This window comes from Triticum urartu, chromosome 6A, assembly GCF_056163025.1.
Source record: "Triticum urartu cultivar PI428250 chromosome 6A, HENAU_Tu73, whole genome shotgun sequence".
In the NCBI taxonomy this organism is placed as follows: domain Eukaryota; kingdom Viridiplantae; phylum Streptophyta; class Magnoliopsida; order Poales; family Poaceae; genus Triticum; species Triticum urartu.
The window spans coordinates 18,765,706-18,782,741 of record NC_141878.1 but is presented as its reverse complement, the minus strand read 5'-3'; the positions used below and the strand labels follow the sequence as shown (position 1 = coordinate 18,782,741).

Genomic DNA, 17,036 nt, shown 5'->3' with positions numbered 1-17,036 from the left:
CGATATCCAATCTAGAGGCCTTTTCCGTCACTTTGCCAGAGGGGGCAACGTGCACGGAGGGGTTCTTCATAATCCTTGTTGCCTCTCCGATGATGCGTGATTAGTTCACCACAGACCTACGGGTCTGTAGTTAGTAGCTAGATGGCTTCTTCTTTCTTTTTTATCTTCAATACAATGTTCTCCTTAATGTTCTTGGAGATCTATTTGATGTAACTCTTTTTTGCGGTGTGTTTGTTGGGATCCGGTGAATTGTGAGTTTATGACTAGTTCTATCCATGAATATTAATTTAGTCTTTGCTGAACTTTTTTATGCATAATTGTTATAGCCTCGTATTTCTTCTCCGATTTATTGGTTTGGTTTGGCCAACTAGATTGATTTATCTTGCCATGGTAAGAGGTGCTTTGTGATGGGTTTGATCTTGCGGTGCTCGATCTCAGTGACAGAAAGAGACATGACATGCATGTATCATTGTTATTAAGGGTAACAATGTGGGGTTTATTCATACGTGAGTTTATCTTGTGTACATCATGTCATCATTCTTATTGCATTACTCTGTCTCTCCATGAAATTAATACACTACATACATGCCGGATAGCGGTCGATGTGTGGAGTAATAGTACTAGATGCAGAATCATTTCGGTCTACTAATCTTGGATGTGATGCCTATATACATGATCATTGCCTTGGATATCTTCATGATTATTCGCTTTTGTATCAATTTCCCAAAAGTAATTTGTTTGCCCACTGTACGCTATTTTCTTAAGAGAAGCCTCTAGTGAAAACTATGGCCCCCGGGTCTATTTCCTGTCATATTAAAAAATACCTTGCTGCAATTTTCCTTTATTTATTTTATTTTGTGCTTTAGTTAGATCTATTTATCAAATCTCATACAATTTAATCTATCTCAATACCATGGAGGGATTGACAACCCCTCTTACGCGTTGGGTTGAAAGTTTTTGTTGTTTGCGTGCTGGTGCTGTTTACATAGTGTTGCTTGGTTCTCCTATTGGACTGGTAAACTTGGTTTCATAACTGAGGGAAATACTTACTGTTGCTATGTTGAATCATCCCTTCCTCTTCGGGGAAATACCAACGCAGATGCAAGCAATCAGTCCTCAAGTGCAGAACTCGGGCAAAGGGCATGATACGTCTCCAACGTATCTATAATTTTTTATTGTTCCATGCTATTATATCATCCATCTTGGATGTTTTATATGCATTTATATGCTATTTTATATCATTTTTGGGACCAACCTATTAACCTAGTGCCAAGTGCCAGTTGCTATTTTTCGTTGTTTTTGTCTTTTTTCAGAAAATCAATATCAAATGGAACGGAAATTTTGAGGATTTTTCTTGGACGAGAAGACACCTAGGAAGCTTCGGGAGGAGGCCTGAAGAGCCACGAGAGGGCCACAAGCTTGCAAAAGTGCCCTAGGGGGGGCCCTGGGCTTGTGGGCCCTCGTGGCGCCTCTAACCTAATTCCAGCTCCATAAATACCCAAATATTCCCCCTATACTAGAGGGCACACCAAAAATACTTTTCCACCACCACAAGATTCTTTTCTCGTGAGATCCCATCTTGGGGCCTTTTTTCTGCACTCCGACAGAGGGGGATTCGATCATGGAGGGCCTCTACACCAACCTTGCTACCCTTCTGATGATGTGTGAGAAGTTTACCATAGACCTACGTTTCCATAGCTAGTAGCTAGATGGCTTCTTTTCTCTCTTTGATCTTCAATACAACGTTCTCCTCGATGCTCTTGGAGATCTATTCGATGTAATCTTCTTTTGTGGTGTGTTTGTTGAGATCCAATGAATTGAGGGTTTATGATCAGATTATCTTTTATGCATGATTAAGATAACTTTGTATTTCTCTTCGATCTATTGATTTGGTTTGGCCAACTAGATGACCTTTCTTGTAATGGGAGAGGTGCTTTGTAATGGGTTCAATCTTATGGTGTCCTCACCCAGTGACAGAAGGGGTAGCGAGGCACTTATTTGTACTGTTGCCATTAAGGACAAATGATGGGGTTTATATCATATTGTTTGGATCTATCCATCTTGCTTAAGGCATTACCTCGTTCTTGTTAACTTAATACACTAGATGCATGTTGGATAGCGATCGATGTATGGAGTAATAGTAGTAGATGCATTACCCTTTCCTCTTCAAGGGAAAAACCAACGCAGGCTCAAGAAGTAGCAGGGCACAACTATGAGCTACCCCTAGATCTGGTGACATCGTTGTAACATATCCCTAGTATTTACCTGTCCACGAGCAAAATCCATACAATTTAAAATCCATTTGAAGGTCAGGTCCACCACAATGTTCTCATGCATCATGGCACATAAGCTACTTGCACTAAATGATCCAGAGGAAGAAGGCCAGCGCCAGGAATCAGGTTGGTCATTGATAACCCACAAGTATAGGGGATCGCAACAGTTTTTGAGGGTAGAGTACTCAACCCAAATTTATAGATTCGACACAAGGGGAGCCAAAGAATATTTTTAAGTATTAGCAGCTGAGTTGTCAATTCAAGCACACCTAGAGATTAATTATCTGCCGCAAGGTAATCAGTAGCACAACAACATGATAGTTTTGATAGCAGTGATAATAGTAAGAGTAACGGTAACAGTGATAGCAATAATTTTGTAGCAAGTGTAACAGTAGCAGCAACAGTGGTAACTTAGAAAGAACAATAAGTGGAAAATTTGTAGGCATTGGATCGGCGAATTCGTTGGATGATATTCATCATATAACAGTCATAACCTATGGCGATACAATAGCTCCAGTTCATAAATATAATGTAGGCATGTATTCCGTAAGTAGTCATACATGCTTATGGAAAGAACTTGCATGAAATCGTTTGTCCTACCCTCCCGTGGCAGCGGGGTCCATAAGGAAACTAAGGGATATTAAGGCCTCCTTTTAATAGAGAACCGGAACAAAGCGTTAACACATAGTGAATAGATGAACTCCTCAAACTACGGTCATCATTGGGAAGTATCCCGACTATTCTCACTCCGGCATTTACGGATCATAACACATAATAGATGAATATGACTTGCAAGATTGGATCTAAAAAAAATATAATGGTGAAAACATAAATGGTTCAGATCTGAAACCATGGCACTCAGGCCCGAAGTGACAAGCATTAAGCATGGCAAAGTCATAACAACATAAATCTCAAAACATAATGGATACTAGGGATCAAGCCCTAACAAAACTAACACGATTACATGATGAATCTCATCCAACTCCTTATCGACCAGCGAGCCTACGAATGAATTACTCACTCCCGATGGGGAGCATCATGAAATTGGCGATGGAGAAGGGTTGGTGATGATGAAGACCGAAGATCCCCCTCTCTAGAGCCCCAAACGAGCTCTAGATTTGGCCTCCCGACGAAGAACAGGAGGTGGCGGCGGCTCCATATCGTGAAACACAATAACTCTTTCTTCCTGATTTTTCTCTCCAAATTTAGGTATTTAACGAGTCGGAGTCAGGGTCTACGGGGCCACCAGGTGGGCAGAACCCACCTGGGCGGGCCTAGAGGGGGTCGCGCCCTGGTGGGTTGTGCTCACCCAGGGGTCCCCCTCCGGTGGTTCTTGGCTCCAGTATTTTTATTCTATTGTAAAATAAATCTCCAAAAAGTTCCGTTCCATTCCGAGAACTTTTATTTCTGCACAAAAACAACACCATGGTAGTTCTGCTGAAAACAGCGTCAGTCCGGGTTAGTTTCATTCAAATTATGCAAATTAGAGTAAAAAACAAGAGCAAAAGCGTTAGGAAAAGTAGATATGATGGAGACGTATCAGTCATGTTGAATGGCACAATCCAGCAGGATCAACTCCAAAAGTTCCAATTCTTCTTGGGCTTGAGAAGATAGAGGCAAGTGAAAGCTGGTAATATCATCATTTCACACAAGATGTTCTTGAACAAAAAGGTTGTCATCAATGACATCAGAAAACAGTCAAAGGAAACGTGACCGAAGCAGTCTTGAGGAATCACCAACTTTCCAGTTGTCGACCACAAGCCAAAGGAGCCCCCCAGAATTCAGCTCATCTGTTCTAACAGACGGTATTTATTGGCTAATTTAGAAATGTACTTCACCCAAGGGACATCTTGCTTGTTAAAATGGACTTTCTACTTCAGAAGCACAAACTTTATGTTTATGTTGGAAAAACTTTTATTTAACTAAAAGACCATGAGCATTTGAAGTAGATAATACCTTCCTGCCATGCAATATAGACTTTCTACTTATAAACACAAACTTTCAAAATGTATTAGAAAAACTTTAATTTTTTTTAAAGTTTTGACTAAGATGATACCTTTTTACCACGCACTATAGATATTCCATATTTTTTTAATTACAAATATCTACTTGAATGATAAAACTTTCTACTGGGAAACAAACGGTTGGCTTACATAGTATATTCTATTCAGCAATATAGACTTTCTAATCGGGGACTATAAACTTTCTACCAAACCCACACATTTTTACTCAAGTACAAATATCTTTTCACTTAGGTGACCGCACTTCCTACTCAGAAAAATATAAACTTTCCAGTAAGAAACAATAAACTTTTGCATTATAAAATAAAACACATAAGTAATTTTAATATTTCCATGGTCATTTGTTTTACTTTGCAAATTGTACATGGCCACCACTAACACATAAAAATATCATTAAAAAGTGTGCACTTTTTGTTTAAAGGGGAGCACGTTCATGTCATGAGCAGTTTGGAATGGGTCAGCACGTGATTGGTGAGCGTAGTGGACCGATGTGGGGATCACAAAGGCAAGCAACGCATGCCACAGCCATAAAACGGAAGGTAAAAGCAGGTGGCCCACAGCTGTTGCACACTGCGACAGTTACCATTTTTTATTTAATTGGCCAGACTGGCTGGTCAATTATTTTTGGGGTAGGTGCCAAAAGTCGTTTATTCAATTGCCTGAAACGTAAGCAATTAAAGGATGAGTGTCGCAATTTCGTCGGCGACTTCACCTCACCCATCCCCAGCATCGACCTGCAATTCTTCTCCCCTAACCCCAGTTTGACCAGCGTTCCCCAACATCAATGGCGGCGATATCCAAGGTGCTCGAGGACGATGACCTCCTTAGTGAGATCCTCCTCTGCACCGTCTTCACCACCACCCTTCTCAACTCCGCCCTCGTATGCACACGCTGGCTCGCCCATGCTTCCAACCGCGCCTTCCTCCATCGATTTCGTGATATCCACCCTCCCCGCCTTCTTGGCTTCTACATCAACAAAGGTCAGAACACCCCGCACTTCATCCCAATATTGCCTCAGCCCCGTGAACTCACTGCTGTCATCCGTCGCGCAACCTCTAGCTTGGGCACTTATCAAAGAGTATCGTCGGTACCGACCTACATCCTTGGTTGCCGGAATGGCAACGTCCTCATTAGGCAGCATGATAAAATTGGAACCACGTTTGCGGTACACAACGTGGTGTGTCCTGAGAGAGGCATGGACATCCTCCCACCATTTCCATGCCCCCAATCTCTGTACTTATTTGACGGTACTGCTTACTCTAGAATCATGTCCAAAGAAGAGGGTGATGCCTTGTCTTACTTGTATGTGTTGATGCACCAAACAACGGATGGAAAACATAGGGTATACATATATATCTTGAAACATGGCATATGGCGCATGAATCATACCTTGATCATACAGCAGCCCCCTCGTCCATGGTCAGTACTTAAATCTGTGTTGTCCAACAATAAAATCTATGTGCCGGCTGGATGGAGCAACATTATTGTCTTGGATTTGGCGGCCTCAAGTTTCTCCATAATTGAGCTCCCAGAAGGGATGGAGTATGGTGAGAGAAACACCATATTGTCACAGGCCGATGATGTTGCTGGTGTATATCTTATCCATGTCAAGAAGTTTCAACTTCGCATCTGGCTCCACAATGGGTACACATGGTTGCTGATGGACACCATTTATTTGCGTGAGATGTTTGCTGATTTTAGTGTGTCAGATGGCAATGCTTCTCTCCTGATAAACCAGGCAGGAGACAATGCTGAGTTTGTGTTCTTGGACATGGGTCGATGCACATTCCTCTTGGACATCAAGCATAGAACAATGCATAAGGTGTATGAGAAGGAAGACAGTGATAAATTTTTCTGTGAAATCCATCCTCTTATGATGATCTGGCCTCCTGTATTTCCTGCATGCAAGGGTGATCCTACAAGGTTTGTTTTTTGGCCTTCATATAATCTATTGTCTTGTTGAGGTTATAATGTTTTTAATTGTACACTCTATCAATCTATTTTCTATTCTGTTTCTTTGTCTTGTTGTGTGCTTTAAAGCTAAAATCTGTAGCTTAGATCAATACACCAACATATCCGGTGTAGTTGCGGAATGAATGGCATTGCCAAACAATTAGTCCTCTATTATTTCAGTTAATGGCTCATCAACAGTAGTGGTGTAGTACATTCATGGAATGGTGGTAGGTACATAATTATTCCTCAGGCCATTTTTGGAAGACTAGTAAGCAACAATTGAGATGTTTTCTGTACCTGTAGCATGATTTATAAACGCTACAGTTGGTTTTCTGTCTATGTGGTCATGACTGTTGTTGTTGTCTTGGGTTATTTATCCGGGAAATTAGAGGGAGGGATTAGCAGTTGAAGAATGGAAGTTCATGTAGTGCATCTTCTTCATTTCTCATATATTGATATCACATTATATGAATTCTTATCACCAGCAAGCTGACCTTGAACGGTGAACCTCGGCCATGTTACTCTGGATGTAGATACTTGCAGTTTTTTAGAATAGTGTAGTTTTTCTTTTTGCGAGAAAGGATACAATAGTGTAATGGAATAAAATTTCCATGTATGTCTATTTAAGCATGCCATTATTCACACACCTATCAGTTCTGGATAGCATAGTTTACACCGGCACACTTGTGTTGTTTTTCAATTTAGATATACCACCATGATATTTTTGCCCTACATGTCAAGTGTATAATCCAGTCTAAAAACTCCCCCTTGGTGACTTATACCCTCATTGACTATTGTTTTCTTTACTTTTCACGATGTAGAAGGAAAAATACAACATGTTTGGGGTATGGAAGCATCTAGTCATCATTGCTTGGTCAATTATATCATTCTGCATTTTGAATGACACATAACATTTGAATGCTGTTGCACAATTACTTGCCTTGTAAATTTTTCTGGTTCCACTTCTGCTTAATCATCTTCATCCCTGATCCTTTGTGTTTTCCTATTTTGTTTGGAACAGAAATGCCATGCTCAGGCTGAAGATCAAGGATATGGATGGACACTATCTATCTTCACTACCAATAAACTGGAGCTCCATCGTAGATGAGTTGAGAATAAATGCAAACCAAAGTTTCTCCTTAGTTGTGATGGATGACATGTGACAACCTGGAAAGTCATGAGCACCTGTTTTTAATATCTAGAGCTACCTACCTGGTTTCGATCCTTTCGGGAGTTTAAGACCTATTATTATTATGCTTGATTATCATGATATATCTTTTGCATGATTTTCTTCACCTTGTTATTACCTCTGATAGCCCTAGTCTTGTACCGTGATTTATGCTTGCTATCTACTCTGTTGTATTTGGAAAGGAAGAAATGGGGGAAGACTGGAGAGGGAGAGAAAAGATGACAACATCAACTCTGCATGCTGCCACTTTAGGTAGGTGTTGTATAGATGGCTGCAAACCTAATTGAGTAAACCTGCTCAACAATGGAGCCCACCAATCTACTGCAATTTGTTGTACATCACTCTTAGGCGCTGTTCGGCAGTCCGCCCGCTCCGCGGAAATTGAGAATCTCGGGAATACCGTTTTGCTGGCTCTGCACTTTTGAACTAAAACTCGGTCAGCGGCCTCGCGGAGTAGAGGGGCTCCGAACAGGCCCTTAACCTCTATCGGAACCTGCTCCCTATCCTTCACGGGGCTACTCAGCATCCAAGCCGCAACTGCTATATACTCTCGGTGGCTAATCTGAAGCTCATGGCCTTCTTCTGGCTCTATACATTGTCAAGCACATGCAAATTTCTCAATGCCTGCTTCTTCCATGAAACATATGGCCCTGGGCCAGCTATTAGAAAGGAGAGACGAACCCACCCCCGCGTTGTCGATTCGGGGGGAGAAACTCTCGCCGCCCGCTTCCTCCCTCCCTTCCCTTGCCGCCGCCTAAGGGGCTCGCCGACGAAGCTCGGCCGGCTCCGCGGATGGCAGCGGCAGGGCATTTTCTCTGGCTGCCTGGCGGATCTCGGAGGAATGACCTCCCTCGACGGCGGGCGGGGGATCTGAGGATGGCTTCAGTTGAGGCCGCCGGCGGCGGTGGTTGGCCGAGGTGGGGCACTGGAGCTCGAAAACGTGCCGCCTCTGCCTCCATCCGGTGGGCACACGGCTGCGGATGCGGGCGGGACGGGCCCGATCTGGTCTCACCCGGGCCTGCCGTGGGCTCGTGAGGCTCGGGCGGCGGATCTGCGCCGTCCTGGCTGTGCGGTGGAGTCCCAGGCAGGGACTGCTGCCTGGACTCTTGGCCATGCATGTCAGACTCCACTCCACTCTGCTCTGCTCCTGGCCGCAGCATCAGTAGGCCATCGCGCCGGGATTCAGTTAAACACTCGCGCAACATTATATCTGAACTTTGCTGCATTGCACGCTTGCTTATTAGTTGCTTGTTGTCACGGAGCAGAACACACACTCCTGATTTGGTCGATACTTTTCTCTGCTGATGAATGAACATATTCATTTCCTCATAGAAGAATAATTATACCACAGCAGCACCATACATACATAGAAGATCATCTTCTCCATCGAGAGTGTGATGATGGGCTGGAAAAAAGACAGTAGGTCCCAGCGTACACCTTTAGTTTACCAAATCAATATGGTGAGAAATCGATACTTAGTGCCTGTTCGGTACCTCTCCCGTTTCAAAACTCCACTCCGTGCGAGGAGCTGGGTCTGAGCCGCTCTGTGCGATTGCGCTGCCGCTCCCTCCGCTCCAAGAGTTGTAGCTGTGGAGTGGAGTGGATCCGAACAGGGCTTTATTGTTGTAGTGGGAAAAGCTCAGGCATGAGGACCTATTAACGGAGTAGTTGATGGGGCACTAATTATGTTAAAGTATGCCAATGATATGATTTTCTTGTGTGAAGAAGATCTAGAGGGAGTGAGAGAGTTTTTATTGTATCTGTGTTAGCATATGAATACTTTGAATATAAATTTTCATAAAAGTGAGCGAAAACTGTTTTGGGAGGCGCAGTCGTGAAACATGATGAGTTTGCTCAGGTATTTACTTGTATAAGGTAGGGAGGGATGAACAGGGCAATGTTGTGACAAACAGGGCCAGCCACATTTCTGCAATGGACATTTCAGGTTTAAATTTTGTTTGCAAAATTCTGTACTAGAATTGCAGATGGTGATAAAAGGACTAGGTTTGCGGAAAAGAACCTTGGTGGGGATGTAGCTTTTAGTATTATACTCCCTCCGTTCAAAATAAGTGTCTCAACTTTGTACTAACTCTAGTATAAAGTTGTACTAAGGTTGAGACACTTATTTTGGGAGGGAAGCAGTACTTGCTAAGTTGTACTGTATTGCTCTTGGTCAAGACATCACTGTAAATGAACTTCTTACTAAAGGTTACCGGAGTCTGAATCTGAATGGAAATTTGCACGAACAGTTCTTCAATGCAGAGAACTTTAACGGATCTGTTAGTCTGTTGTAATGTGATTTTGTCTGATAATCCCGATAAATGCAACTAGTTACTAGATAACAGTGAATGCATCGAAACATGAAAGTTTTTTAATGTGGTTAGTGGTTAAAAGTAGTGTCCTAAATCTTTTGCATAGAAGATGAGTTGGTACCAAGGAATGTGTTGTTGGTGGGGCTAGTGAGACTATTTCCCATATTTTTCTTTTATTGTCATGTCGCAAAGTTTGTTTGAGCACCATGCTGAGTCATATTTTCTTCCCCTTGCTTGATTTGGACGATTGGTTAAGACACCTAATAAAGCCAGTTTCAGTTAAGACACCCATCTCTGAACATGCATTTTGATTCCACATTAATTTTTATTATGGCACTAAAGGTCTTATCAGTTGGACGGGGCGAAATGGCTCCCAAGCTCATCTGCTCCCTTGTGTGAACAGTAAAAAAAATACTAGAACATTTTCAAACACGATTAAATTTTGCCTAGACATCACGCATTTGAACATCTTCCATGCCAAAAAAAATCAGATTATTTTGAATTTTTCTACTAATTTTATTGTATTATTACTATTCACCGAGATCAGATGAGCTCGGATGCAGAATTGAATATTCATGAGCACTCAAACTATTATTAATGGGAAAATAATCCTACCCCTTCTCCTCATAAAAAACTAATCCTAGAACACCATCGGGATAAGTTGATACTTAATGCTTTGACAGGGATGATATTCATAGTTTTAATGAAACTGAGATGATAGCTACGGTTCTCCCATTTTATTTGAAAGTTTCATCAGGGGAAGAGAATCCCCACATGAATTTCACTTCAAAATCGTGCTATCGCGAGGAAAGAAAATCGCGCCATAGCTTGACGTGGTCTTTGAGTTGTATTTTAAACTAAAATAATTTGGTACTTAAATGATTTTTTTAGTTAGTACTTAATTTGTTTTGACACAGATGGTATCCATAGTTTTGGTGAAATTTAGAGGACAGCTACGATTGTCCTTATGTTTGATCATAGTTGAACATGTATCTGTAAACCAGAATAGGTTGGTACTTAAATCATCAGATTATGGTTGTGCGATACAATATGAAATGTGGTTTTTAAACATGGAACATCCATGTCACTATATTCGTGTGAAATTTCATATTTTTTTTCATCAACCCAAGTAGTCAGACTTAATTATCTTCCTAATACTGTTTCTTAGGCACCTAATACATATACCTTTTTTCAGTGAAACCTAATACATATACCTAATACCGTATTTTTTTGAGGCAACCTAATACTGTATTATTATTATTTTTGGACAACCCTAATACTGTATATGTTTATGAACAGAGACGTACTGGGCCCTTCTTATTAGCTCGGCCTTATTTTCTTTTCGTGCCCCCAGCGCCCAAGTCTCGGACGCACGGAAACCCCAACTAGCTCCACAATGGACGGCGAGTCGCGGCCGCCGGCGGCGGCCATGGAGGACGCCGCATCGAGGGTGCTCGGCGACGACGACCTCCTCATCGAGATCCTCGTCCGCGTTGGCTTCCCTACCACCCTCGTTCGCGCTGCGGCCGTCTGCAGGAGCTGGTACCTCCACGCATCCGATCGCAGGTTCCTCCGCCGTTTCGGCGACCGCCACCCATCCCGCCTCCTCGGATTCTACTTCTTGGGCGACAACTGTTCAGTGCAGACCACACACTTCGTGCCGATGCTGCCTCAGCCTCAAGAGCTCGCCGCCGTCGTACGCCGAATAAGCTCCAACTTCGACGCCTACCAGAGGGCACTATGGGTGCCGAACTATATCTTTGGCTGCCGGAACGGCCGCATCGTTCTCAGCGAACATGATAGATTGGGAGTGTACAACATGCTGTGTCCTCCTGAGACGATGTGCATGACCATGTCCCCACCGCGCCCACTCCCCATACTGCCGGATGGCTGTTCCTATACTTACTCGGCAATCCTCTCCAAAGAAGAAGAAGAAGAAGAAGGTCTCTTGTTGTCTTACTGGTATTTGATGATGCATTCTACCATGGATGGAAAGTATACTATGCATGTTCCGTATATGTTGCAAGACGATGCCTGGTTGATACATAATTTGGCCATAGACCAGATCCCTCGCCCACCATCACAACAAGTTGTGCTTGTCGAAGATAAAATCTATATGGCAGCTGGTCAGACCGATATTACTGTGTTGGATTTGACAGCCTCCAGTTTCTCCACAATTCGGCTGCCCAAAGGGGTGGAGCTTTGCGAGGGAAGCACCATGTTGTCAAGGGCCAACGATGCCAGCAGTGTGTACCTCCTCCATCTCAAGGGGCTTCAACTTCGCATCTGGTTCCACAAGGGGGGCACCTGGTAGCCTTTGAACAACATATGTTTGCATGACATGTGTGCTAGTTTGGGTATGTCAGACTGCAATTATCTTCCACAAATAAGCATGGTGGGGGACAATGTGGAATTTGTGTTATTGGAGATGGGTCGGTCCATACTATACTTGGATGTCAAGTGCAGGACACTACGTAGAGTGTATGAGTTGGCAAATGAGGATCGAAGTAGTTTGGGTTATATCCATCCTTTTATGATGCCCTGGCCACCCGTATTCCCTGCGCTAAAGAACGGCTCTGCAAGGTTTGCCCCCTACACCATGGTTGAATTCACAAAGACTTGGAATGTGCATCGTGTTAATCACACTCTATTTTTTGTTTCTTCTTTTACAACGTGCTTTCAACTTTTTTGTTGCGAGGACATATGTTTCAAAACTGAGAATATCAAATATGTAGCTTGGATCAATACATCATCACAATAAGTTAGTTGTGGAAACAATCTGCGTTGCAACTCATGCAGTCCATTTTTTTGTTAATAGTTCATTAACCCACCACACTGTTTAGTGTAGCTACTGAATGGTGGTAGGTACATGATTGATTTTGTTAAGGCCATTTGTAGGAAATAGGAATACTTGTTATGCGGCATTTGAGATGTTTTTGGTACCTGTAACATGATTTGTAAGCGCTACAATTTGGTTTTATGTATGTGAAAGATTAAAGATGCAGGGGTTAGGACTCAGGACTTGGAAGAATGGAATTTTTATGTCCTCCACCTCCATTTCTTCAGTAGCCATATTTTATTATTGAACTCTCATTCCTCAAAAAGAAAACCTTCATTACGAGTAAGCTACCTTAGAACTGTGAACCTCGACTCAAGCTACACTTTATAAAATCGTCAATACTCCTTTTTAGAAAGTTGTTGTAGTATGTAGTCTATTTTTCATCTCAGTATACTGAAGCATCATGCTATTGCACGCACAGAATTCAGCTTTTGGATTGTGTAGTCGTATGTTGTGGGCTTGTAGTATTAACACTTTGGGTTGGTGCATGTTTCCCAGTTCAGATGTAGCACAATGAAGATTAGTTGTCCACTAAAAATTCAAGTGTATCTGTGTATGTACAATCCAATCTAAGGAGGTACACGAATTTTTTTTATACTTTCGGGGTATCTGATAATTTAGTCTATTGATGATAGAAAAATTGTAGTTTTTATTTTTCTTCTTCAGTGCCTCGTAACATTGGATTGTGGTTATACAACTACTTGTCTTGTCGAATTCTCTATCCATTTATTTGTAACTAATTACATCCATCTTGAGTTCCTGGCTGATATTTAATCTGTTATTTTCTCCTCCCTTTTTTACTTTGAACAGAAATGCCATCTGAAGACAAGCATATATGTACGAGGGAGTTGTTGGATGGTATTTATGTATGCCAGTGGTAGACTCTGGTGCTATCAAGGATGAGCAGTACTGAGTGAGCTGCACCTGCTTAGTCTCCACTCTGCTACAGACTAGTGCTACTGGTTGCAGCATAAGTAGTTCAGTACATCCTAATTCAGTTAAACCATCGCTCAACACTTGCATCTGAATTCTGCCGCTTTACGTGCATGCTTGATTTAGCTCCTCCTTGTCAGCGACAAGAATGTGCATTTCCGATTTTGCATCAATTTTTCTTGCAACTAATGATGGTGCCCATTATTTGATCGGCCAAATTATTGCGGGGTGACAACCGAGGATTTGTCTCGGTTAACCCTACCCATTTTCCTTTAGAATATTGATCCTATGACACAAAATACCACAAGATCAAATCATTGCTTGAAAAATTCCTCTGGAAACTTAACCATTGATTGAAGTTCTCATGATGCATACCTTGTTCATCAGAGTGATGACTGATGAGAGGGAGAAACAAAAGAAAAAAAATAGAGGCCACATATTAAAGAAAATCGCTTAGAAAGAAACTTTTAACCATTGCCTTGCCAACATTGGAATATTTCAATAGATGCCATTTCTGCCGTGGCCTGTATATTGAATTAACAATTATTTACAGCGTAATTTTGCCATAAATTGTTTTTCAGAGTGGCGTCTGTCGAATGGTCAGAGTTGACAGTATTTGGATCGCCCATACCAAGATGCAAGGAAGACAAGCAGAAGCAGCTAGACAGTTATTGATGAAGGATGCTGATCCGAGTGCATGACACATCACCATCCTCACCTCTAATCCTAGATAGACCAGAACACGTTTAAGTCAAACTTCCATTAACAGTTAACAATATAATATCACCCTCACAAAAAAGCCAATATAATACCGGGAGCAGTTTTTTTAGCAAGGTGTAGTTATTTGAGAACATTGAAACCGATAAAATCAAAATTGTGCCTTCTATAGGCTTTCCTCCTCCGGCACGGACGTCCTGCATCCCGCTTGCCATCTCCTAGGTGCATAAGGTTGGGGTACGTTGATTCGGTCTGTGATGGAGTGGTGGCGGCGAGACGGAGGTTTAGTGCGTTGGTCTGCGTGCCCTGTGTCCCTTCTCTTCGTTGTCTTTGGAAAGAGTTCGGGCTAGGTGAGTTTTTGGATGTGTTGCCTGTTGGTGTGACACCCCCCCCCCCCCCCCCCCCCTCCCTCTCCTCTATGCTGTAGCAATTCTCTCCTACCTATCAATGGAATGGTACGTAATTATTTGCATATTCGCGAAAAAATGTCTGTTGTAGAGTTGATTTTTTTGAACCGAGAGTTCATACCAGCATCTATGCTTCTTCTTATATTTGATCGTAGCAGAATCATTACAGTTTCTAAGCTCCCAGGAAATGGAAACCTGGGAGAAGTTCAGCATTTTTTTCCTGTAGTGGGCCTCGACTGTAAGGGTCTGGTCCCGGCGAGGGGGAAACGTAACCGACTTCTTGAGTTGTTCAAATGCAGCTCGCCCTGTGTCCTCTCATTCTGACTTGAGGATTTTCAACAGGAGTCGATTTGGGGGGTGTCGTGCCCAGCCTGGTCGTGCCGCCGCTTCATCCTTATCTTGTTCTCTTGGGTCTGTACCGCACCACCGCCTCCTACCCAAGTGCCTCCCGTGCACAAGAGGATGTTCTGCATCCGCCATCATCAAACCGGCCATCTCGGCTCTGCGACAGGGTCACCCCAAAGAAACCCCTCCAATATCCATTGTCCCCGCTCCTATGCGGCAGCCTCTTGGCGTCATCTCTCCCCTTGCCGTATTGTTTACTCAACTGGTTCATCAAGTACTTAAAAAATGTTCATCATGTATTGAAAATATTCATCATGCAATTTTGAAATGTTTATCATGTTCATAAAAATACTTTATGTACAAAAATGTACATCATATATGATAAAAATGTTCATCTGATTTTAGAAAATATATGTTGTGTATTAAAAAATGTTAAACATGTATTCATAAGATGTTCATCATGTATTGTTTAGTCAACTGGTTCAGACGCTGCAAGCAGGAGGTCTTGCGTTCGACTCCCGGCCGGTGCATTGTCTTCTTTTAGCTCTTTTTTTGTTCTTGCTTGTTTCTCGAGGACCTTCTTTTGTATCATTCATTTTTCAATAAAGAATATGCACCAGAGTCCTGCTGTTTCCCTCAATTTTTTTTGAAAAAAGTAAAATTGTACTAGAGAAATATTTATCATGTATTAAAAATATGTTCATCGTTATTTTCAAATAGTTACATCGTGTATTTACAAATATATTCACCATGTATTTTAAAACGCTCATAGTGTATTAAATGGTAATTGTGTCTTAAAAATATTAATTTCCTAATTTAAAATGGTTTTCTTGAATTTAAAATGATCCATGTGATGTTAAGCTGCCTTGGCAAAGTGTTTTTTTAGGTCCCCGCAAAAAAAAGTGTTTTTTTAGACAGCCCATTTATGGATAGATTAACCTGAACGGGCCGTAATTGTTGAAATATGAGATGTGCCTAGAGCCCATATGACAATTTCAGATTTGATCTGTAAGGGCCATGTAGGTGGCATGACAAGGTGGTGGGAAGTTTAGTCCCATCCCGGAAGTGGAAGGAGGGTTGGAGTGGTTTATAAGGGATCCTCTCCCTCATGCTATTGGAGCTTGAGAAGAGATGAGGCCCTCGTGCACTCCTCCTCCTCCGCTCGCCACGCCACGCCATGCCACGCCTCGCCTCGTCACGACGCGTCGCGTCACGGGTTGCGGGATTGAGCCGAGCCGAGCCGAGCTCACTCCTTTGTCATCACCATGTCGACCGTGCCGCCGCTGGGAAGGCCGAGGATGCCGTGGCTGCTGCCACCGCCGCGCCGATTGGAGGGTATACATCGTTTATCCTTCTCGTGTTTCTTTCTGTTGTAGCAGTACTAGCGATATGCGTAGATGTTTCTACTATATGCGTAGTACATGCTCTGTTAGATCGTAGTCAGTGTGTTATCAATGATGTCCATGTCATGCTCATGATTTATTCATGGATTAATTTAATTAAAAAACTGCCTATTTTCTTATCAATCCAAAAACCTAATCTGTGTAGGAGTTTTTCAAATTCTAGTTTTGCCGCTGCACTGAAACGTTGGAAGACTAAAACCACCTTATGGCTCACGGCCATGAACGTGTTCTGGGTCGCCGGTGTGACTCCCAAAGGAACGATCGCTCCTGAACAGGAGAAGGCGTTCAAGGAGGCCACTGTCGTGTTCCTCGGGGCAGTTCTGAGCATGATTGGAGATAAGCTGGTTGACGCATATTTGCATGTGCGGTCTGCCAAGGACTTGTGGGAGGCGCTCGAATCTAAGTTCGGGGCTGCCGATGCAGGGAGCGAGATGTATATTATAGAGCAGTTCCACGATTACAAGATGGTTGAAAACCGTCCTGTATTCGAGCAGGCTCATGAGATAATATGCATTGTTAAGGAGTTTGAGCTACTTAAGTGCGAGTTACCGGACAAGTTTGTCGCGGGCTGCATAATCGCTAAGCTTTCCAATTCCTGGAGGAACTTTGCCACCACTCTGAAACATCAGAGGCGTGAATTCTCT

General features: G+C 42.6%; 1 protein-coding gene and 1 pseudogene across 1 annotated transcript; both read left to right on the top strand.

Annotated features, from left to right (window-relative positions):
- The first annotated feature begins 4,988 nt into the window (after positions 1–4,988).
- On the top strand, positions 4,989–7,555 carry LOC147963300 (uncharacterized). Its single transcript, XM_087527947.1, has 2 exons — positions 4,989–6,217; positions 7,269–7,555. Exons 1-2 carry the CDS (start codon positions 5,079–5,081, stop codon positions 7,408–7,410), a joined length of 1,281 nt encoding a protein of 426 aa, XP_087384073.1. The 5' UTR covers positions 4,989–5,078; the 3' UTR covers positions 7,411–7,555.
- Positions 7,556–11,121: 3,566 nt separating this feature from the next.
- On the top strand, positions 11,122–14,195 carry LOC125516366 (uncharacterized; annotated as a pseudogene).
- The last annotated feature ends 2,841 nt before the right edge of the window (positions 14,196–17,036 follow it).

Bases quoted from the DNA above. Each gene is read 5' to 3' on its own strand.
- LOC147963300 (XM_087527947.1), top strand. From the start codon at position 5,079: ATGGCGGCGATATCCAAGGTGCTCGAGGACGATGACCTCCTTAGTGAG. The intron at 6,218-7,268 runs GTTTGTTTTTTG...TGTTTGGAACAG, and splicing joins TGCAAGGGTGATCCTACAAG to AAATGCCATGCTCAGGCTGA.